Consider the following 25402-nt stretch of genomic DNA (forward strand, 5'->3'; position numbering starts at 1 on the left):
AAGACACCTGCACCCGAATGTTTATGGCAGCACAATTCACTATTGCAGGGATGCGGAAACAACCCAAATGCGCGTCACTTCATGAGTGGATTATTAAAATTTGGTATATGTATACAGTGGAATATTACTCAATTATAAGAAACGACAGTGATCTAGCACCTCTTATACTTTCCTGGCTAGAGCTTGAGTCCAACCTCCAAAGTGAGGTATCACAAGATCAGAAGAATAGGCACCACATATACTCGCCATCAAATTGGCACTAACTGATCAACACTATGGTGCTCACACGGTAGTAATATTCTCCAGGGATTAGGGGGTTGAGGGGGTAAACTCACAACTAATGGATGTGGTGAGCATTGTAGAGGGGAAGGGCATGCCTCTAATCCTCGCTTGGGTGAGGCAAAGTCAAAATGTAACAAAAATGTTTGTACCCTGGTAATATCCTAAAATAAAAAATTAAAAATATAGAAAAAAATGATAATATTTACATATATGTGCATATATGTATATTTTATTATATAATATACACATATATCATATATTATAATTAATGTATATACATTAATATGTATAACATATACATATTATATTCCTATGGCACATATATGTGGGTTTAAACATTCCAAGTTCTTGATTTTTAATCCATAATTTTGTCTAATAATAATAAATAATAAATACTGAATTTGATAAAATGATGAATGCTATATTATAAAATAAAAACTGATAATCAAATGTAATAAAAGTACCTTTTGATATTAACATTTAATGAAAAATGTATGAAATAAGTTACTATAAAGAAGCAGCTAAGAAAAGAGAGTTTAATTTCAGGTGATGCCTAAACAAGAACTCAAGGAATAGGATAGCTCATGCCATAGAGATTTACCTGTGAAGTTAAAAATAAGTTGAAAGGAAGGACAGCTAGTTTTGTTTATGTAACAGGTTTATACTATATTGCTGTGCAGCTTGTTAGTAACAGTAGCTTTGAGCACTCAGAGAGCATGTCTTTATCCTCACTGTGTTCCAATTAAAAAAAGTGTTATTACTTCTATTTTGGAAACTGAGCCCAGAGTAGTTCTGAGGTCTCCCACAAGTTGAGAAAGGGAAAATTAGCGACTATGATCCCTCAGAATGCAGCGATCTGCCATAACCAAGAAGGCACGCAAGTCTCTAATAGTATAAGAGACGTCGCCAGTTGTTAATCCTTCTGCTGTTAATGCTGCCGGAGAACACATATGACAGATTCATTCACCGGTGTTTTTAGACCCAAAGCAGCTCTGAAGCCTGTGCATTCTTTCCAGTCGGGTTAATTTATTCCCCCGTCCATAAACGTTTATGGAATCGTGCTATGGGCAAGATCGTGCTAAATGCTGGCTGTGATGTTGTTCTCACTTACACACCGAGCACACAGGGTTCCTTGAGAGTTCCGATAATCCGTTTGCAGTTCTCCTGTGGTGTCCCCAGAGAATGCCAGAAGATTAGAGGCCCCTCAAATGAACACAATACCCTGCCAGTCTCTGCAGCGTGTGCCATTTGTCACTGGTACCTGATAGTCATTGGATACCAGGGTTTCAACTACAGAAAGCAAATCAAGGAGATTTTTGGGGGGCTGCACAGTGCTTTGCTGCACAGGAGTTTCTTTTTTTTTTTGAGACAGAGTCTCACTCTGTTGCCCAGGCTAGAGTGAGTGCCATGGCGTTAGCCTAGCTCACAGCAACCTCAAACTCCTGAGCTCAAGCGATCCTCCTGTCTCAGCCTCCCGAGTAGCTGGGACTACAGGCATGCACCACCATGCCCGGCTAATTTTTTTTTCTATATATATTTTTAGCTGTCCATATAATTTCTTTCTATTTTTAGTAGAGATGGGGTCTCGCTCTTGCTCAGGCTGGTCTCGAACTCCTGAGCTCAAACGATCCGCCCACCTCGGCCTCCCAGAGTGCTAGGATTACAGGCGTGAGCCACCGCGCCTGGCCAGGAGTTTCTTTTATTCTGGCCTTTTAGCTGATGATTCAGGAGAACATCTCTGCTCACCCTTCTCTAAGCAATAAAGAACCAGGTCCAGCTTCCACTCTCTCCACTCAGAGCAGCAGAAGCACCTGCAGGGAGAGCTTTGTTTTTCTTGCTCCTCTTTTTTTTTTTTTGGGTGGGGATATGGCTGTGTCCACTGCTAGTGTCTTTGGTGGTCTGTCTTCTTCCCACAGTTGCTGAATAAAAGATGCCAGCCAGACTCAATGAATCCTGGTGCTCTCCATTTCTGCTTCGAAGTCCTTATGTTGAATACATTTAACCCTTTAGTTGATTATTAAACATTTCCTCTTTAAGGAAGCGTTGCTTGGTTACTCTTATCACTATGTAATGCCAGATACTTCAGAGTACTTTGCTTAGCATAAGAGTGTTCATTGTGTTTACCTATATACTGTACATAATTCATTGTCAACCTGATTAAACTGTAAACTCCTTGAAGACAGGGACTATGTCTGCTTTTTTTTTTTTTTTGGTACATCACAGAGAGGGACTAACCCAATTTATTACTGTCGTGTGAGTCCTAAGCAAACAAACAAAAAGAAAAAGCAAAACAAAAACTTAACATCTTGTGCAAGGACAAATATTCAATTAAGGCTTGTAGGGAGACCTTAGAACTTCACCGCTGAGCGTTAGTTTTTGTGTTTTTAAGCTCTCATATCACAACAACTGGGCTTAGTCACAATTAATCTTATATGGTAATGCAGTGACAATGAGATGATTTCTCTGGAGAATCTATGCTAATACTATTAAAATGCTCTTACAATGTCACCGTGATTGCAGTGGCAGCATGCAGGAGCTATGCCTATGTGATTATGATATTATAGTGATGGGCGATTACCAGAGGAAACTACTAATTCAACCCTGCAGGGACTTGCATTATGAAGCCATTATAACATGAGATTATAATGACACAATAACGTGGATGCCCATTCGTGATGTGAAAACGAAAAGCTAATTGGAATGCAAGTGGTATTTCCATTAAGTTGTAATTAAACACTGAAAGCAAGGCTTGTTTAAATCGGAGACGGCGACGTTGCCATCCAGAAATGAAAGTTGTGGGTGAAGAATGCATGCCGAGTGGAAGCTTAGAAATGGCTAGAAACCATTTGCAACTCTGCCCGTTAGTATTTACTAGGTGTGAAAGCTCTCATGCAAGTGGTTTCTGCAGACTGTCTCCCTCTCTGCTGGTCCTCCAAAGTAACCAAAAACAGTACCAACATACGAGATGCCTGGATCCAATTCACATTCCTCTCATAACCGCTAACATTTTCAGCTTTCTCGTTTCATTTTTGAAGTGGGCATAATAGTACCTTACCTCCCTCGAAACAAGAGAAGAAAGCAAATTTCTTTTTCTGCAAAAGGTAACCTTTTTTTATATGTAACAAAATTAATCCATGTTCAAAATCAGACAAAACAGATAAGCACAAAGGAGAAAAAGAAGATTAGAAAAAAAAAAAAAAAAGCCTGAAAAAATCCTACCCCCTGGAGATGACCTATATTAGCATCTCCGGGGATTTTCTTTTAGATTATTTTCTATGCATAGTGTACACATTTTTTGCTTTAAAAATTTGCATTCTACAATACTTTTTAAACCTACTTATTGATTCTTCCCATCCTTTCTAGTTGCAAGAGCTATTTCTTATCCAGGAGAAGCCAGTTGATAAGTTTTGTTTGTGTTTTAAAGGTCAGCTTAAGCTGGACAATTTTACATGTCACTTGGGAAACTACATTTTACTACTAGGGACTAATATTTGGAAGGGCTTATGCTCTGCATATATCAGTTAGAGGGTAGATCTACAGTAAATTCTTCAGATTCTATTAACAGTACTATGGGTACTTAACATTTCGCTGTTTAGGAATCAATGGTGCCTTTGAGAAGGCGAAGAGTTGCTTGTTCAGATGTTATAAGGACACACAGTAGCTTATATGTTCTCCCTCCCAATTATGACTCAAGTGGTTATTGCTCCTTGGTTTAAATATAGTTAAGATGAGTTTTTGTTATTAAGTATTCAGTTTGCACTTAGATACGCTGTATGCTTTAGAGATGTTTTTATTACCACTTCTTGCAAAAACCAAATTAAGTAGGTAAGTCTAAATTGCTAGAGTCCTTATTGTTATAATTAGGAAAAGGAAAGCACAGTGCAATTAAATGGCTTGCTTCATGTCACCTCATGAACAGTGGAATTGGGATGAGATTTTCTGGCCCTGAAATACTATAGTGTCTTTTCTAAGCAAATGTGTGGTGTTACCTTGGAATAGCTCTTCCTATTAATGGAAACAAGAATAAGTATTTCTGATGTTCATAATAAATACCTACATAGCTTCATGAAAATAACACTGGACTCACAAGCTCAAAGACTGGTTCTAGTTTCAGCTATCTGACCTTCAAAAGATCAAAGATTCAGTTTTAGCATCTAGAAGTGAAGTCATCAAATTAAATGATCTCCATGGTCTCGCCCAGCTAAAAGATTCTAAGATCAATTAGTATTTAACATTAATTGAAACTAACATTTTCATTATAAGCATCATACATTTTAATATTTGATAAAATAATATTTTACCTACTTTAAAACTATCTAAATTCAAAACCATACCTTACTTGGATGGCATATAATAATTTGACATATTTTAGCAGATTTGTAATTTGACTTAAAATGTCTTTTTTTTTTTTTTTTAATTTGAGATAGAATATTACTCTGTCACCCAGGCTAGAGTGCAGTGGCATCATGATAGTTCACTACAACCTCAAACTCTTGGGCTCAAGCGATCCTCCTATCTCAGCCTCCCGAGTAGTGGGGACTACAGGTGTGTGCCACCATGCCTGGATAATTTTCTTATTTTTTATAGAGAGAGGGTCTCACTATGTTGCCCAGGCTGGTCTTGAACTCCTAGGCTCAAAAGCTACCCTCTCGCTTCAGTCTCCCAAAGTGCTAGGATTACAGGTGTCAGCCACCACACCCAGCTGCAATATTGTTAAAATACAGTTAAAACTACAATGAAAGGAGATTGCTGCTGGCATAATTATATAAGTATGTAAATCACTGTGTCAAATAACATTTTAAATAGATCATATTCTATGAGTTCTTAGAAAGCAGGTGATAGCAATGATCAAGGTACCAAATTAAATATGGTCCAAGAAAACCATGTCTAAATCTTGTAGTGCACCTTAACCTTTATGGGGAAAATATATATGAGCGATTAAATTCCCTTTATACTTAAATGCATAGACGTATTAATTAGTTAATTAAAATTTGTTATTTTATGGTAGGAAATTTTTTTAATTTTGTGAGGCTTTTTCTCTAGACAACTTCGAGTTCTATTAGAGCATTTTTTCAGCCATCTCAAAGACTGGGAAAGAGTGATTATTGCTCTATGACACATGTAGTCATTAGAGATTCACCCTTGACCCCATTGTAGTAAATCAGCTTTTGGGAGTAGAAATAAGTTGTTGGTTACTTTGCTTTTAGTAAATCAAATACCAGTCGTCCCCCAAAAGGAGTCTCCATGTCACGTGTCACCCTCTCTTAGGACTAGGCAAAATTTGTCACCTTGACTTCCTTCCCAGACCATTCCTTCATGCCTGCCTCTAAAGCAATTTTTCTCAAACTTGAGGATCTACAAAGTCTCAACAAATTTTTAATTTTGTGTTTTCATTTTCATGATAATCTAATTTTAAGCATATTCTGGAAGACTATATCCATTTTATAACCAAATATTCCCATAAGATTTCATGATTTGCATCTCCACTTTTTAAGACTTTAGTGATACCCAATTATTATCTAAAACAACAGCATTTATCTTTTTTTATGATTTTTTTTTCCTAAACTGGGGGGGTTTCTATTTCCCTAGGAGCTGTATTTCCTAGGATGTCAGGAAGTGGTTGGGATTGAGAGAACCATGTCCTAGATGACAAAATGGTTGGGGCCCTTTAATCTCCTTTATAAGTGGAGTTGGTTTATAAACTAGGTCATATACAATAGCTGCATGTATGTTTGTTTTTCAGAAATCTGACTTTAGGGTCTTTCCCAGTATCCTAAGGGTAGAACCAAGAGTAAGGGCTTGTTCTGTGTTTTCTTTTCTTTCATTCTTTTTTTTTTTTTTTTTGAGACAGAGTCTCACTCTGTTGCCCAGGTTGGAAGTGCCGTGGCGTCAGCCTAGCTCACAGCAACCTCAAACTCCTGGGCTCAAGCAATCCTTCTGCCTCAGCCTCCCATGTGTTTTCTAGTCATTCCAATTTTTCTAGCCCTGCCATTTGTACTGTGTCTTCAACATAATCAACCCTACTCCTAACATTAACTCCTTAAGACTGGTGTCCACTCGTCTCTCTGGAGCTGACGGAAGCTTAGGGATATAGGGAAGGAAGCAGGGGCAATGAATCAGTTAATCAAAGCTAAGAGATGATGTATCATGATAACTTGGGATTCTTGTTCTGTATTCTTTTCTAAGAAAAAGGCAATGTGGATTTTCTTTGGGATACATTTTACAAGTTCATTAATAAGTGTTGGTTGACTCTCAAGGAGAAATCTCAGAGGTCATGGTTATTATATTATTTTTTAAAGGTCTCCCAGGGGATGCTTACAGAGTCTATAGCAGTGCAATTCTGAACTTTAGTGAAAGTGGAAAATAGCTCACTATCTTTGTGTGAACAATAACCCCATTTCTTCATTGGTGAAATGGGAACGATAACAATAAAAACGGATTTCACCTAAAAGCACATGCTATGGTCCAGTCTTCCACTGTTTTTGATGACTCACCTTCTGCTGATCCCTTGCCTACTTCACCAGGACATTAGGAGATTTAATTAAAGTGTACAGAGTATCTAAGCTCTTCAGAGAAACACACAGCATTATTATTGTAGATTACGCTTTTGATATTCCATAATCTCCTGAAGGTAATGAAACCAGCAATATAGAAAGCTGAAGCTCTGAGACGGTTCAAGTTTTATGAAGACACATTCATACAATGTTTTATTAATTAATGGTCAGCATTGTGGGTTTGAGAGTTCAGAATTCATTTACTGCGAACTTTCTAATTGTTCCGCCTATCTTGAGTGATTTGTTTTCCCATCAATGAATAACACATTTGAGAGGTCAGTCAAGTATTCAAGTCGTGCTGGTTTTAGTCAATGTTGAAGGTTTTCCTTTTTTGTTTTCAAACTATGATTATTACAACACTCTTATAAGTTAGAGGGGGGAAAAAGGAGTGCTCATGCATGCCTGGCTTTCCCCTGAAATTCAGTCCTGCTCTTGAGATCTCTGAGGAACCAGGAAAATTGCTTGAGCTTCCTAACTTGTCTCCTGCTTCTCCATTCAGGCCACACGCCACACTGCCCACGTAATGATCACCCTAATGTAGGTCTCATCCTCGCTGGGTACCAAATATGCAACCTGCGTACGAGCCTCTACAGGCTTCTTAACAGCCCTAAAACATGCTCTTCATTGCTCATGCCATCAGAACGTCTCTGTGACATGCCACCTCCCCCAGCAAGCCTTCTTTCCCTCTCCAGCATCAGTGAAAGTTGTCCAGACCCATCCTACAGGGCACCTGCTTTGTACCTCTTTCCTAGCACTGACGGCACTCTGCCTGATGTCACAAGTGCCTCATTAATATATAAAAATAATCGACCTCTCATTGAATGTTTGCGAGTTGCCAAGCTCTGTACTGGGGGCTCTTCAGCCTCCTAGGGAAAGATTGTTTCTTTCTTTATCTTTGTTTCCCTTCATATCCTTCTTTGGACATGGCAGATCTTCAGCAAACATTTGAATTGAAATTTACGCAGGTGTAATTTGTGGGTGCCTGGGAAGAAGGCTTCTTTGTGTTGCTTTCCTGTCCTCTGAGAACATAAGGCCCAAGCTATGCCCTCAGATCTGCAAATCAAAGCAGTTTTTCTTAATATTTCAAGAAGCGTAACAATAGTTGATTACAATCCTATAAAGAAATCACAATGCTAATGAAAATATAGGTTTGCTTGTGGCTGAAGTTACCTTCCGTCACTGTGGAATTGAAGGGTACATAGAATACTCTTCATTGGTTGAACAGACATTTATGTGCTCAAGATTCCTGCTCTTACAGTGTCCCCTCATGTCCACAGTTTCACTTTCTGTGGTCTCAATTCCCCGTGGTCAACCACAGTCCAAAAATATTAAGATATTTTGAGAGCGAGAGAGACAGAAAAGAGAAACCACGTTCACTTAACTTTTATTATGGGCTATTGTTATAATTGTTCTATTTTATTATTAGTTATTGTTGTTAATCTCTTACTGTGCCTAAATTATAAAGTAAACTTTATCACAAGTATGTGTGGATAGGAAAAAACACAGTATAGAGTTCCACGGTTTTTGGCATCCACTGGGGCTCTTGGAATATATCCCCTATGGATGAAGGGGGAATATTGTATTTATTAAGAGAAAGTTTACAAAAAAAAAAGCATAGGTATTCCTATGTAGTTGAGCACAGAATAAAAAGCTAAAATGGGACATTTGCTGTCTTCTGAGAGCTTGGAGTGTGAAGATACAAGGTGAAAAATCAAACATGGCTTCCAAATCCACAGCCCAAAGACTTTTTGGGAAAACATTAATGCTTTTTAATAATTTTTAGCTCTTCTGATTTAGGGAAATAATGTGATATTCGGTGGAAGGGGTGTGCTATGATCTCAGAATTATCTATTATCAGAAATATATTAAATAAGTATTCCAGGGAAATGTTTAGCCCTATTCTAACAAACTTTTAACCTCCATAGACTATACATTTAGGTTGATCTTCTCCAGTGCGTATTCCACTTCTATGTATAATTTCCTTGCTCCTGCTTTAATATTTGTGTTCTTCCTTCATTATTTGCCTCTTTTGTGCCCGTTGCCTCAAATCCTTCGTGGATGGGGCTGGATTAAAACAAGCGAGCACATGAATGTTAATGAAGCACATAGTAGGAGCTTAGTATATGAACAAAAGGCATCATTGTTGGTTCCCAGCCACCAAGTGACGGGCAGGGGGTTGGGAGGGGGATTCACTCTTGTTTTCTTATTTGTTTTTGTATCTCCCGTGGACCTGCCCAGCACAGCATCTTACACTTCACTTAATAGATGCTAAATAAATATTTACCAAATCTATAATAACGTTCTATTTCATCTTCTTGTTTTTTTGCTAATCTGCCAAAGGCTGTTGTTCACCCTCCTTTAAAAAGGATTCTTTTTATGGTTTCAGTCTTATATGGTTTATCTATGCTTAAAATTTATTGCCCTTGATGCTTCTTTTTTACTTAGAAATAAATAATGCCCCATGCTTTATAATTTCTGACACTGTCTTATAAAATGTCCTCTTGACAATGCCCCATCTCTGCTCCTGACCCCACATAGGAGTGTGTTTAGGTGGGATATTGGTCCTTGTCTGGAGTGACTGTGGTAAGAATTATTCAGGCCACTGAGCCTGTTTTGGTGGAAGCTCCAAGACTTCCACCAAAGTCAAAATCAGTTGACAAAAGACTGACTCAAATAGCTTGAATTTAATCAAAGTGAACCACAGCCACTAAAAAGTCCTGTCATTTGATCTGAGATATTTGCACATGAACAATATCAAATCTCAGGCAAGACTGGCAGTTAGCAACTTTGTGCTAATAAAGAAGAATTTGAAATACATTTTAAGTTCATAAATCTTTGCCTGCCTGTGTCTTTTAGCTGGAGGACTCAAAGTCTATATTCTATCATTTTGCCTGTGACATTAGTATAGTCATCTGATGGGTTTGTACTAGTAACATGGATTTTTTTCCCATTTTACTGTCTTTTACTGATTATAAATATAATAGGTAAACATTAAAAACTGGAAAAATACATTAGATTGCAATGAAAAAACAATCGTGTATCTTTGCTCCTTCTGCCACACAAAGTGTAGTATTTTAGTATCTCTAGTTGTTAAGCCCTATATATATGAAGATGTATACACTGCATAAATTTATCATACTTAAAATAGTCTTGAATTTTGCTTTTTCATATAATAGTAGCATTTTCTATATCACTAAATATTCTTTACAAATATAATTTGAATGGTTATATAATGTTCCAGCATATATATAAACATTCCTATAAGACATTTTGTTGCCATTCTATATAATGCCATAATGAAATATTGGTGCATAAATATTTTTTACGCACATCTAAATATTTCGTTAAGTCAGATTCCCAGCAGCAAAGTAACATATTTAAGACTCTGGATACATGTTGCTAAACTGCTTTTCAGAAGAGTTGGGCAAACTTGCACTTTTACTAACGTAAATAGGAGGGTTGTCATATCACCCCAATCACCACACTCACTGCGATCTTGCTCATTTTCACAAACTAGTCAGAGAACTGGCCGGGTGTGTTGTAACTGTCTCCCAAGTGATGCTTTCTATTGGATCCCTGCTATGTGACTACTTCTGCTAACTTTTAAGGACTAAGTTATTAATATCATTTTAAATGGAAAGATTTTTTTCTTGACGTATGAAGCTAGATGTCTATTCATGAAAAATTTCAAATGGTTTTTTGGTGTTTCATGCATTGCTAATAAGTTCCTTAAATATTATATATATTAAATCTTTATTATTTAGCATTGTATTCACAAAACTGAAATCATACATCCCTCTCCCCCACCATATTTTGGGGGCTTATCTGGCAACGGTAATCCCAAATAAATACCTTAGTTAATTGGTATTTGGACGTTTGGACAGTTATTTGAAATTTGGACAGTTCTCCATGATGTTGCATCCGCTGGAAATTATAAAAATAAAATACATCATGCTTCAGATTTAGTCCATAAGCATGAGCATTTTATGTATACAGTTTCTGCTCTCTTCATTTATCACTAAGAAAGCAAAATTTAAACCAGTCTTCACATTTGTCTGGATATAAAAGAAAAAAAATAATTATGTGTAGGATATTTTAATCCAGCGGGATTTGGAGCATTGTTCGGGACATGCATATTACATGCTCAATCCACTTGCAAACTTCAACAACAAAAAAAGTGCAAAAGTCTTATTGGAATTTCAGATTTGGTGTCTAACGAGGGCATAATTCTGTGGTTTGGTCAGGCTGCGCTGGGTCGTCTGGTACCTTCATAGGGACAGCTGCAAGGCTGAGCTCAGTGGGGACCCTGGGATGGCTGGGGCCCCTCTCTCTCTCTCCATGTAGTCTCAGGGCCTTTCCTTCTTCAGATTCGTTTAGCCAGATTTTATTTATTTTTGCCAGATTTATTGCATTGCAACTTAAGGTCCTCCAAAGCACAAAAGCAGAAGCTACTTCCAAGGCTATGGGGTCCCAAACTGGCACGCCATTGCTTTCACCACATTCTCTTGGTTAAGGCGAGTCAGAACAGCTCAGATGCAGTGTGGAAGGGGCCGCACAAGGACTTTGACATTGGAAAGCACGTTCACTGAAGGCCATCTATGGACACCAACCCACGGTATTAAGCACATTCATTTAAAAAGGCATTTCTGGTACCAGTTAACCATGGATAATGAGGACCTCCTGTAGCTGTAATCACTTTGCTGGGTCATTTCTGAAAACCTAATGAGTGGTGATGTCAATTGCAACTGTCAATCTGCTCTTAACAATCACAGGTCTCAAGTGAAGAAATTCATTTATAAGCAAATTAGAGCCTTCGTTTGATTCATCAACTTCAACCTCCTATTATTAGTTTTTTAGTTTTGTGTTGTTTTTGTGTGTGTTAGTTTTGTTAGGGACCAAGTTTAAGGTCATTTGCCTAAAGGATACTTGGCAAATATTTGGAAAATAATTTGAAGTTTAATGTATAATAATAATCCTGAACACTTGTTTGGTGCTTTGTAATTTAAGGAGTGCTTTTAGGTATCATTTTACTTGCTTTGCATGTCAAATCTTATGTGATAGATCGGGCAGATGTAATTCCACTTTTCAAGAGAGGAAACTAAGTCACCAGGAGCTTTTAAATGTTCTGCATTCACACAGCTAGGACACAATGGAGCCAAGACTCCAAGTTCTGGGTTCTTGCAAACTGCCCATTCGTCTTAGAATTCTCTTTTAAACTTTAAAGGACCTGAAACTGAAATTCATTTTCTCTTTCTCTCCCTCTCATTACATGTATTTGTATGCGTGTCTGTACATGCATATATTATAAAATATACATTTAAAAACCCATTCTTAAAGTATAGCCTTCATAGATAGTTAATGATCTATAGAAGATCAATAATATTCATTTCAAGTTAAAGGACATCACAAATGCATAGCTGTCATCTGGAAGTCATCTGGTCCAACCTCTTCATTTCAAAGATGGGAAAACAGGCTCAGAGAGGTTAACTTCCTTGCCCAAAGTCACACAGCTATTTAATGAAACAGCCAGAGATTCCTGACTCTGAACCCCCTGTTCTTCCAACTAGACCACGCCACCTCAAGAATAGCCTTCCAGATGAAATTATGAGAAGAATATAGATGTTTTACCTGTGTAAAACTTTAACTTGTGGCTTGCCAAGAATGAAAAGTAACAAATTATAAGCTCTTTGGCGACCAAATATAGTTAATAAGGACCAGTTGTAAAATTTGCTCAAAGGCTTGCTGTTGCTAGGAGCAACCTACTGCTAGGGATCTATGGAACAGAAAATCCCCTCTAACAAAAGCTGAAAACTGACTTCCACGTGGAGAGCTCTGTATGAAGAAAACGGAAGTTCCAACGGTTGGATTCCAGCAACTTGGTATATGTTTCACTCTCAGGATTATATGTTAGCAGCGAAATAAAAAATTTTACATCAAACATTCTCGAGGCATTGAGTGGGCAACCTTCTTCTGGGAATGAAAAGGGCAGAGATGAGATCGCAGTTTTTCAAATTAAGTAAAATGTAAAGGTCAGTTATTCATACAGCGCCTTGACAATATCGCCCTTGTCCCAACTCTAGTGTGTTCCTATAGTAAGGAGTGAGTAATGTTGCGTTTTGACCTGAGTAGAAATAGCAGAAATACTGTCTTTTTCCTCCCTTCCCTTCCTCTCCTCCACCTTTGCCTTCCTCCTTCCCTCTTTTTCTTTTTCTTTTGTTAACAAGAACCTGTTTTCAGTGGGTTGATTAAACAGATAACAAATTCAAGAATAACTTTCTCAGTGAAATCGAACGAATGAAAAAAAGCGTGAAGCGGGAATGAAACCCACCGTTTTCATTTTCCTCTGAATAGAAGCTGCTTATTTGTATCTCTGAGCAGTTTTGTTTTATTTATGTTACAGTGTGAAGAACTTTGCTGGGTCCCATTATTACTCTGTATACTCAAGTGGTCGGATTTCTCTCTCTTCAGGCATCGTTCTTGATTTTTTGACAGTGTTTAATATTAAAAGTTATAAATCTACATGCAGGAGAACCATTTCCCCATAAATACCGGAGAAAGTGGAAATGCAGAGACTCCGCGCAAGGAGCGACTCCTGGTGTCACCGTTGTTCGGCAAGCAGACCCAGGCTGCTTGAAAGATGACGTGTCACAGCTTTGAACTTGCACTCGCGATGGAAGTATTCAAGCAAACTTTAAAAAAACATTATGCAGCTTAAAAAATATTTTTGTCACAAATCAAATGTCAGCGTTAAGTGCGATGTTTATAGAGTACAGCCGCACTGTGTGTTGTTACACATGAAAAAATAGAAGTGCTGATATATTTGGATCAGACAATACTTTTTTTTTTTTCTTAGACACCCGTTTATTTGGAGGATGCTTTTAGAGTACCAGCAAGTCCAAGTGCAGTTAGAAGGTTCCATCTGCTCTATCTCTTAACTGCTTATGCCATCTCCACTGTGTCCTCTCACACCAACCCATCACCCGATTTTCTTCTGTATCATAGCAATGCCTCACTGGTCTCTTTGCGAGCACACTTGGCCTTCCTTCCATTGAATCTCTACCCAGCTGTCAGGCTATTTACTTCCTATCTTCTGCATAAAACCCTGAAATACCTTCCTTTTTTTTTTTTTTTTTTTTTTATTAGTTAGGGTTTGGTTCAGGGAAACCAAACAGCTATGAATGAAATGGAACAAGGGATTTATGACAGGGCTTAGACCTTTCATCGTCGTGAGAGAAGTTGGGGAAGAGAACTGAAAATCGATTCACTGAAAATCAATGTGCCAATTTGACCGTTGCATTTAAAATCGTCAGACTAGTACCTTCAACCAGGTCTACAGCCAAGTACAGCAGAGGCAAGGGCAGGAGAAGAGCATATGTCTGTGAAATAAGGATAATGTACTGCATTTAACACAAATTCCCCTCCTTCACAGGTAAAAGAGTAAGAGTTCTGGAAATCCTACTCTCTGAAACGTGAAATGCAACTGAAACGTGTATTCCGCCGAAGCAGACAGAATTATCTTAAGCAGGCAGGCCAGGGTGAAATAGCTGTGGGAACAGCTCAGTGAGATAAAACTAAAATTGCCCCCAAACCACACTCCTCCACACCAAATCCTTCACTATTAGGCAAATTTTCTAAATATTTGATCAAAGTTACTTCATGCATATATTTTATTTTATAGCATAGTATTCAATTTTATTAAGCTAGCATAGGAATTGATATCTCAATATTCATTTGGCAAAGCTACAGTAAGAAGACATAAAAATAGTAGCAAGAATCATGAGTCTATAGTACAAAAACAATTGTATTCTGTATTTACAGATTTGAGTCTATTTAGAGAAGAAGCTCCATGCACCATATATTTTAAAAATAGACAAATCCTACCTAGTGTCCCTGTCTTCCAGCTGTGCTGTAGGACTGTTTTCTAATTCTCTTCTCTTATCCCTATTTTTTTTTTTTTTTTTTTTTGTCTTTAAGAATCCCACATTCTTTTTGATTCCAGACCCATCAGAACTAGAAGACGTGTTTTCTCTGGCCAGGCTGTGATAGCAGTTGTAGAATACCCCCCGATTGCTCAAACTTCACATTTGAAGTATAGCAAATCTTTCCACCGACATGTTTGTAGCTCTAGCTAATCCCTTTTCCACTAGCTTCTGTGCAGGTATGTGCAATGCTGAAGCCTTTCGTGCATGCTCTGGAAAATACCCGAAGCCTGCTTTTTTGCTGGTAGTCACTCTTGTCTGCATAGTTGTGTACATCTGTTTTCACTGTTCATTACTCCCCTTTCTTGGTCTGTGAACTCTCATCTGGTGGAAGCCCGTGAATAGCCCCTTGCATGAACGTTGAAAAGAAAGCAACTTTCCGGCTGAAAAGGGCTCCCTGGCTGTACGGGAAAACCGTGAATTCTAGATACACACTTTACCCCTTTCAAAGACATATTCCAGCTTAGAGCGGTGTTGGCTCCGGTTTGTTCTTTAATCGTTCCTTATCCTTTGAGTGTGGGTTACATTGTGTGGGATCGCAGGACGCGCCAACTAGTTCTGCCCGAGAGCATTAGAGGAATTTCCCAGACGGGATAACATTTCTTAAGTGATTTTTTTTTTTTTTTTCCCCACAAAGACTCACAGCTTGTGAGCTTGAAACGTACCAACATTGCTCTTTCAAATATACATCCATTAAATATGCAGTTTGGGACTTTGCTAGTAAAAGTGATAGCGTTTTACCAATTTATCTCCCTTTCTACCCCTCTGTGACTCTCTACAACACACCTGTAAGATCGGTAGCCAGAAGGAAAAAACAGAAAATTAACCCATATGGAAGACGGAACCTGTTATTGACGGCGCTTCACCTGCAGCAAGATCATCAGCAACAAGTAAGAGGCCTACCTGGGACTCCTGCAGCCCGAGTACACCGAGGACGCCGCCCTGGACGCCCCGAGCCTGAAGGGCTGCTGCTCCCACCGCCTCGTGCTGCTGCCGCACGTGGACCCCATTGAGAAGCTGCTCAACTGCGCCCCCTGGAGACGTGACTGCGCTAGAGCCTCCCCCACCCTCCACCGCACCTGCTGTGCTGGACGTGGGCAGTTAATGTCCTTGCCAGGGTCCATTAAACCGAGGTGTCAGGGAGCTGACCACTGCTCGTGGGCGTGTATCCCCCACTTTGGAAGGAACATCCAGTAAAGGTCTTTCAGAACCAAAAAATGAAGAAAAAAAAAAAAAAAAAGAAAAAATTAACCCATATGGAAGATTGAATCTATCATTAATGGTGCTGTGATTTCATCAACCGAAGGAATGAACTATACATATTCCTTGCTCTCAGTAACAAGGGATAAGACGCTGAACAGTGAGTTCCTAGACATCATCAGTGGAAAATACTGCCCTGTGCAGTGACTGGCAGCTATACAGTAATTCTCTGAACAGATAACTACCTGCTTTTATTACAGCCACCTTGTGAATTGCCTAGCTGTTGGAAGTCTGGCTTGCAGAAGAACCTCATCAAACAAAAATCAATGGCCATGTTAGCCACAAGTTCTCTGTCAAACAGTCTAAATAAATCATTTATGCCTTGCAGGCCACTATATCTCGAACACTTGAGTTCAAGTTAATTGCAGTGGCTGGTTGCAAATCAGCCTATTATTCTGTAACCCTCTGACCTCTGACATTGTTTTCACCTTGTCTTATCTACGTACTATACCCTTTGTAAATTTCCCCATTGTTCCCCAAAATCACCTCCCCTCTAATCAACCACTCCTTCCGCAAAGAAATAACCTAGGAAATACATAATAGTTCCTCGAATTAGCATAACAAAGCTCATATTTGTTGAACAGTGGCTCTGCACGGAACATTTGTACAGGTATTTTTACCTGTGGTTTCTAATTTAACTTTATTCTTATGACAACCTATGAAATGTGCTTTGTTATTCTAATTTATAGATGAGAAAACTGATGCTCAGAAAAATCAGAGAAGGCCTTCAAAGGGATGTGGGGGGAAAAGAGTGATTTCAGAATGTCTTTTGAAGGAACAATTTGAAGGCTTCGAGTTGGTTTTCTAGTTGATTTTTCCCACCATCCTCTGAACGTGTCCAGTTGGTGCTCTCAGTGGAACTGGTTCTGCCAGTGGTTTTGCTCTTGGCCATGGAGGTGTTGGTCTTCACCACTTTCAGCAGTGCTTTTTCTTTATAAGTCACATCCTTTTATTTAGGTAGCGTACCGGTAAACGAAAAGCACTGGAATTAGAGTTCTTGTTGTCACTGATAGAAATTGGTGAATACTTAATTTGTGTTACAAATGAAAGTAAAACAAGGACAGTTTGCTCTTTTTAGAAATAGCAGATTTGGGTTGCAATAAATCACAGCTGCTTTCATTCTAAGAAAATTTTTGCTTTTCAGTAGTTTTGGTGCTTCTGACTGTGCCCTTTGACAGCCAAACATCTCAAGTGGAGAGAGGTGGGTTCGTTTCAGTTTTTCCATTATTAAACCTAAGTGTGCTCCCTCAGTTGTTGTCACGGTTTGGGGCACATTTTGTGAAATCAGACAGGTCAAAGATCTTGTCTTTTGCTTCTTTATAGCTCCAATTTCTGGCACATAGTAGACCTTCGAAAGAATTCTGTTCCCTTGGCCAGCAAATGAACAGTGGCATGATCAGCTGCCTCCTTCTAGTTAAGTCGGCTAAAAAGTGACTCATGACACAGTACTAATATGTGGCTGGTTTTGATGTAAGTTATTGGTTATGAAGAGTTTTTATTTTTTTAAATGAAGATCCGTGTTGAATTAGCCAAGAAAGCAGAGCTATGACTAAGAGAGAAAATTAAGTGAAAGAGAAGTGTGACCTGAAAAATGAGAAATATTTCCAGCAGTTGTAGTTGGGTCTAAGTCAGGCAGAGGAGGATCAGTGGAAGTGGTGAGGGTCATTTAAAACCATGCGTGTCCCTTAGGTCTAGTGGGGACAGACTCTGACCTTGGCAGGATGGTAACTGGCATTGTATCTTTAGTTTCATTGATTCTCTTTCTTACATGGGTATGTATACATTCACAGCCTCTTACCCCTTATGGATGGAATTTATATGTGTGTTCAATTTTCTGATTATGTTTTTCTCTTTTTTCCAGAAAACCTTCTTTTTAGAGCATCTCCCGGTGGAACCATCAGAAATGTCTTCTTTAAGTGGGAAAGTCCAAACTGTTCTGGGCCTGGTGGAGCCCAGCAAACTGGGCCGCACCCTGACCCATGAACATTTGACCATGACCTTTGACTGTTCTTACTGTCCACCTCCGCCCAGCCATGAAGCTATCTCCAAGGAACCTATCGTGATGAAAAATCTATTTTGGATTCAGAAAAACCCTTATTGCCATAAAGAGAACCTTCATTTGAATGAGGAACTAGAAGCCGTAAAGGAAGAATTGTTGTATTTTAAAGCTCAAGGCGGAGGGGCTTTGGTGGAGAACACGACCACCGGAATTAGCCGAGATGTGCGGACGTTGAAGTGGCTTGCGGAAGAGACCGGTGTCCACATCATATCTGGAGCTGGGTTTTACGTGGATGCAACTCACTCTTCCGAGACCAGAGCCATGTCAGTGGAGCAGGTAGAAAGCCCTAAGTTCTTTAACAGTATCTGTTTATAAATTCAGAATAGCCATAATCTTATAAATGCCATTGGCTCAGAGGTAGCTGGGCCATCCTAAAGGAATTTACTAGCTGGCAAAGACATCTGCCAATTGGGACTCAGGAACATTTTATTTTATAAAGAAAAAGTGGCAAGGAAGGAGATCTTAATGTACTAGTCATTGAAAAAAAAACATTTTAATACTTAGATTTCTGTGTATTGTATCTGTGCCCAGCAGTAGTGCTACAGTCTGTTTGTAAACCTCACTTTTCCATTAGAAGCTTCAGTTATGCAACCTTGATTTTTTTTCTCCTGGATTTTATAATAACCCTCAATAAAGATTCACTGCAGGGCAAAACTTGGCAGGCAGAGACTTGGCATATTTGTGAATACGTTTCCTTCTCCTTTTACAAAACAGGGAAGGTAGAAGAAATTTCACTCTCCTGATTCTGAAATGATATGATCTTAAGAATGGGCAGAATGAAGTAAATCATTTAGAGACAGAAAGAAGGAATAAGCTGCAAAGCCTTTTTGTACATGTATGTGCTCTCTTTCTAAACAGGTGTATCTGTTTATATGTGTTGATGCATATATGTATTTATTCTGATATATCTTCCATTGCCTGTCTGATGGGCATAGAATGTCAGCTGCAGTCTTTGCAAAGGATCAATTACTCCTTAAAATACTTTGCATTTCAAAATTTTACCTGCATCATTTTCCTATCAGGTCTTTATATTTTAATATATATATGTTATTTGAAGGTTAAATTACAGATTTTTTTTTCTCAATCTCACTGTACCCTCAAGTTACTTTCCCTCCCCCTCTAGCTTCCCAAAGCTGTAAATTTCTTGTTAAATAATCACAATAAGGTATTACTGACTCTTAAATTTAGAATGATTTGTTGAATTTGTGATTTAGCCAGCAAAATGTCTTTCTCGTTGGCCAGCATTAATAGAGTGAATGTTGAATACATTTTCAAAAGAATGAATGACTACATAAATCATTCATTCACATACTGTGGTAGATCTATTTGGATAATACCACAACCTGTAAAGTGTGTTCATTCTCACTCTTCCTTAGCTTACCGATGTCCTTGTTCGTGAAGTTCTCCATGGAGCTGATGGAACCGATATCAAGTGTGGTGTTATTGGAGAAATCGGTTGCTCCTGGCCTTTGACTGAGAGTGAAAGAAAGGTTCTTCAGGCAACAGCTCATGCCCAGACCCAGCTTGGTTGCCCTGTTATCATCCACCCTGGACGGAACCCAGGTGCACCGTTTCAGATTATCCGAGTATTGCAAGAAGCAGGTGCAGACATCTCCAAAACAGTTATGTCACACCTTGATAGGTAAGCAGGCTGCCTTACAGATGGGTGCAAACCACCATCTGATGAATGGATGATCAAATAAAAAATCAGCAGTAATCAGATCAAAGCCATACTAATGACCTAGAGAAAACCACTAACTTCATGGAAGACAGTATTTATCAAGTTTTACAGCTGACATTAATGAAACTCAGTGCTGCCATTTTTGTGTCCCTACCCTGTGTCAGGTGACATCCCGGGTCACTTGCATAAGTCGCTTCCTTTAATTTGCTTAGTCCTTCATGACCTTTGATAATAGGTGTTACTGTCTACTTGACTTCTTCGTCTCATGTTGTGATATCACAGTAGCTGCCAATTCCGCTTCCTCGATATTTGCCAGTAGTTGCAGTGATAAATTTATCTGCAAATATAAAGGGAGGGAAAGTCACTTATTTCACCCTGAGAAGAAAACCACAAATATAAATGTTCACATTTGTGTCAGCCGTTGTGGCTTGAATCATCTGAATTTTGGAAAATGCCATTATAAAAAGTAATAGCAATAAGTATAGTGTTTGTTTGGTGGTATTATGTATTAGTGTCCTATAGCTGCTGTAACAAATTATAACAAACTGGGCAACCTAAGACAAGAGAAATTTATTCTCTCCCAGTCTGGAGGCCAGAAGTTTGAAATCAAGGCATTGGCAGGGCCTTGCTTCCTGCAAAGGCTGCAGGGTAGAGATGGAATGTTTCTTTGGTTTTCTGGTAGATTCAGGCATTCGTTGGCTTGTGGGTCCGTAGCTACAATTTCTGCCTCTGTCTTCACTTCGCCTTCTCCTCTCTGTTTCTTCCCTTCGCTTTCACATCATTGTAACATCAAAAAATCATTAAGTCGAATCATCATAAATAAGCTAGGGACTGTCTGTCATCTCCAAAAACTCTCTGTGGGCCAAGTTTTTACCTAGTTCGTCCACAAGGGTATTGTCTTTGGGTGAGGGGGCTACTCCTCTTGTATGTCTCTACTTTGATCTCCCACCCCGTTCAGGCCCAAACTCTGTTTCACTTGGCCCATTAAAATCTTCCAGGCAAATGTTAGCTCCGGGTCTCCCCTTATTCCTCATTTTCTCAGCTCTCTTGTTTCTGCCCCCTGAGCAAGTCTTACTTTCCCACCATCTCAATCAAGCATTTAAAAATATGGATTTTTTTTTTTTCCTTTTCAATTTTATTCAGTATTTCACATGCACTCTGCTGGAAAGGTTTTCTGTGAACATTTAGTCTGCCATACTGCTGGAAACTGGCTCAAGATGGTTCTTAAGGAAAGAAGAGTCTTTCTGTCCCTATCTATGTATAGTGAGGCATGTATATAAGTTAGAAAATTATGCCTGGCGTAAAGAGAAAACAAGCTTTCATTGGAAAATGTAAAGTAAACCCTCAGTCCTACCACCATAGTGTTTCCTTGCTCATAAAATCAAACAATATATAAATTGCAAATGTTTTCTTTATTTACTGGTGAAATGCATATATGTATACACTATACCTATACACACACATATGTGTGCACTTATATATGTAAACACACATATGTATTTTTTCTCTTACACAATGAAGAACATTACATGATTTCCATTTGGCTGCAATTTCAATGTTTCCCTCTAGAATGGCTCAGAATTGAATGGAAAGGTTGGCCTGACATCAGACAAGCTCAGAGCAGCCTAGAACACTCTGAGACCATTGCTACAACAGCCACCCATTCTGTACCTATGTTACAGATTTTTCAGGGCAGGGCTCCCGTGCCTGAAAAAGGAATATATGGAAGGAAGAGTATTTCACTAGGGAGGGAGGGAAAATGGCTTTAGAAAAAGCGGTGCATTTCAAAAAACACAACTGAATAAAATAACAGAAAAAAATAATCCAGGGAGGCAGATGCAGGCAACGTTAGCTCTCTGAAGCGACTGTTCACAGCAAGACAGTTGCCGGGCTGAGGTTTGACTAGGTCAGCCTTTCACAGACGCTCTGAGGTCCGCTGGGCTGTGTGCACAGTCTGATCCGCACTGAAAGGGCAAGGACTTCAGCTTTCTGTAATGGGGACAAATCACAAAAGGGCATGTATTTCATGCAACAAAATGCACAGAGGACACACACACAAAAAAGAGCATTCCCGAACCCAAAACAAGGCCTCCAAAAAAAAAACAAAAAACAAAAAACCCAAAACAAAACAGAAAATCATTTCATTTCTCCCACCGTGCCTTTTCAGAAATAAGGGAGACGGTGCAGAAGCCACAGGCTGCTGTGGCTGCGAGGTAACAAGTTAAGGGAGTCACAGCTCCTTCTAGAACGCTGGGGCTCTCCAACAGGGCTGACCCTCAGCCTCAATGGCCCATAAAATCAGTTCATTTTTCCCCTTCAAACTGGTATTTCTATCATTCAAGAATACAATAATAAAATATTCCAGTATGTCCCCAAGCACCTAGAAGCAGTTTGATATTTTTGAGGGTATATATTAATAAAATCTTCATTAGGATTCCTGCATTCGCAGGACAACACACTACAACAGCAAATTGCTACATGGCTATCCACATGGGGCAGCGGGGACCCTGAGAGGGAAGAGTTAATGACTAGCCATCACCTTTGGAGGCCTCCGAACCACATGGTTGTCATGTGACTATTTGTGACCCACTTAAGGTCATTTACCTGGAGATAACAGCTTGACAAGATAAATCTGCTTCTGTGTCTAGGCCCTCCCCTGACCATCTGTTCCCTTTAAGAAACACCAGGCCTGTTGGCTGGTGTGGATTTAACCCCAGGGAACATTGTAGGGGGCTGCCCTTGACAGTGAAAGCCACCCAAAGTCAACATTTACGGGAAAATAGCACCAGCACTTAAGTGTTCCTCCTTGCTCTTTTAATCCACAAAGGCTTTCTGCCTTTCAAGCATTTGTTGTAATTTTACTACCTGTTAAAACTCTACCCACATTTCTAGGTGGCACGTTCGCCCCCTGGTCTAATACAGGGTCTATGTGATTGAAGAAAACACCCCACAGATACCTGTTTTGCTATTCATCTTCAAGGAGGTTTTATTCTTAGCGTATTATTGGAGTAGCTGTAGATATTTTTATGACAGCAAAATTCTTTCATCACCAATGAAAGCCGGGCAAGGCGACCTGGCTGGCAGGTATTTGGGTACTAACTATTTACTGATTAAATTGTCGAGCCCCCTGGATGGTGACAGACAGGAGCTGTGCCTGAATCTTTTTTTCAGCTTGGTTATCTATTCCACAAGCCAAAGGGCTTTCATGAAAACCCAGGGCCTAGAGTTTAATTAAGAGCACGATGATAATGAAGGGTAGGAATATGGCAGATCACTCTCTCTGAAAATTTTTTGCCATGGAAGGTAGAGGAATTTGACCCAAGGGTTTCTGCAAGACAACAGGGAAAAACCTAAGGGATGGGCCAACAGCACATTTTATTCTCTTTGCTCTGATCTGTCATGCCAAAGTGGCCCAACTCTTGGAAATATATAATTTTTTATGCTCTTAATTAGAATACCACTTCATTCATTCATTCCACAAATATTTGAGAGCCTAATTATCATATACCAGACACATGGCTACAGCCTGGAGAACAACCCTCTCTCTGCCTTCAAAATGATTATTCAATTATAATTATGGTGACTTTTAACCTTACGGTTTTCTTTGAAAAGCCACAAAAAATAATTATGTGGTATCCTTGGAACTGTACACATTTAATCCCTAAGAATACTAGTGAATTAATGTGAAGTCTTTCAAAAAAAAAAAAAAAAACTCCAAGCAAAAGTTTGGGAGGCTGGAATTGGGCAAAACATCTTTATATAGTTAAACAGTGCAGTAGCATTTTTTAAAAGAAAAATTGGAATGTTATGCACATGGAATTATTTACAACATCTAGAATCCTGTGAGTGTGATGCTGTATTGCTCAACGGTTTATTATCAGGATTGTGTATAAGCATCATTAGGTGCATAACGCATGGAATACATTGAGAAGAATGAGTGTGCAGTAATAGCATTTGCAGTGTGTAAATAGTGGCTAGTGAAATCACCTTATTTTAGTCCTTTTGGTTCACCAACCACAGAGTAAGAAATTTAAAAAATTAGTTCGGACAACAAAGGACAGGCCTGATAAGCAGGTGAGAATTTTTGATGGAAAATATTTGCTAACACCACTTCCCTTTTTCCAGTTACTAATATCCGTGGACATTTCCTCTGTTTTCACTACGACAGGAGATGGAAAATTATAAGAAAAGCTAAGTGCTCTTAACACATCATCATGGCCACTCATATGTATATACTTGGGTACAACTGTGAGTAAATTTTACATGCTAATCTACGTTGTTTTGTAAAGAGTGCTCACTGACATAGACACAAAACCCTTGAATACATTTATGTTGTAATTGTTTGATGACAGTGGCAGCAGCTATTCTTTCATTAATGCGATGTAGGTTCTATGCCCATGGGGGACAATGGAGAAATAGGGGATCCTGGGGCCAGGTCGCCTGATTCTGGGCTCTGACACCAGCATGTACTTGTGTGTGACCTTCAGCGAGTTACTCAGGCCTCCGGGTTTGTTTACTCGTATGTCAAAAGGGGTTAAGAAAATATATCTTAAACCCTGAAGTGTTTTGCAAATCCCTCCTTCCATTAATGCTTGCTGTGGATTTCTTCTCAATGTATGGGACCTCTTTTTAAAAAGAAAAAGAAAGAAGAAAGAGAGAGAGAAGAAGGAAGGAAGGAAGGAGAGAGAAAGAAGAAAGAAAAAGAGAGGAAAAAAAAAGGAGGGAGGAAGAGAGAGAGAAAGAGGGAAGAAGGAGGGAGGGAGAGAAGGCAGGAAGGAAACAAGGAAGGAAGCGGGGAGACAGAGAGAGAGGGAGTCCAGGCAAACTTTTGACAAGCTGAAATGCACTAAAATTCTTTATATACATAAATAGTGCTGAATAAAATGCAATAAAGTTATTATAATTCTTGAGTATCCCCAATTGTACTTTTTAACAGAGACTTTTGGGCAATCTGCCTAGCCCCAGGGCAAGAGAAGGCACTGGCCATGTATTCTACACGGTGCAATTCTACCCATCCAAAACCTTCCACTAGTAATTTTTTTTCTAAAGCAATTTCTCATGACTCTGACACCATTTCCATGAAATGTGACAGTTTAACAAATAGGATTGCCATGTCTATGAGATTTATCTTCACTCTCCTCAGTACCATCATTCCTTGAACCGTGTATCACCTTACATGAAACACACAACCTCTTTTGTGCTGTGTGGCAACTGCGAAGTTCATATGGTAAAAAGCTCTTCCCAGGATGTATAAACTGTGAAATGCATTTTAAAATAAAGTTTTAATTACACTTTGTAATTCACAGCCAACTTCTGGTTTTAGTCTAATTTAAACAAGGGTTTTTCTCTCTTGCAGCCATCTGTTCCTTTTGCTTAAGCCTACACTTAAGTCATAATATTGAAAAGGTGACGTCATCCCTCCCTATGATGTCATTAAACATCACTGTAGCGTCCCAAGAAGTCAAAGAACCGAATACTGTCAGGGGAGATGCTTGTTAAAATATAAATAATGGCAATCTGTAGTATTTTTCTATTATTTTTCATTCCCAGATACTCTACAAATCAAAAATCCTGTTTAATAAAAGTC

The 25402-nt window shown here is 39.0% G+C and overlaps 1 protein-coding gene across 3 annotated transcripts in view; it reads left to right on the forward strand.

The window, feature by feature from the left end:
* PTER (phosphotriesterase related) overlaps positions 1–25402 on the forward strand; it is a 49914-nt gene that overhangs the window by 10501 nt on the left and 14011 nt on the right. The window contains exons 1-4 of one of the 3 annotated variants that reach the window (XM_069458685.1): positions 14975–14994; positions 17220–17276; positions 17937–18410; positions 19511–19776. In XM_069458685.1, coding sequence (XP_069314786.1) covers positions 17979–18410; positions 19511–19776 — 698 coding nt within the window. In that variant the 5' untranslated portion in view covers positions 14975–14994; positions 17220–17276; positions 17937–17978. Of the gene's footprint in view, positions 1–14974; positions 14995–17219; positions 17277–17936; positions 18411–19510; positions 19777–25402 lie in introns of those variants that run through there. The other 2 variants (XM_069458684.1, XM_069458683.1) reach the window with 2 other exon arrangements.

Source organism: Eulemur rufifrons, chromosome 25 (assembly GCF_041146395.1).
Source record: "Eulemur rufifrons isolate Redbay chromosome 25, OSU_ERuf_1, whole genome shotgun sequence".
Lineage (NCBI taxonomy): Eukaryota > Metazoa > Chordata > Mammalia > Primates > Lemuridae > Eulemur > Eulemur rufifrons.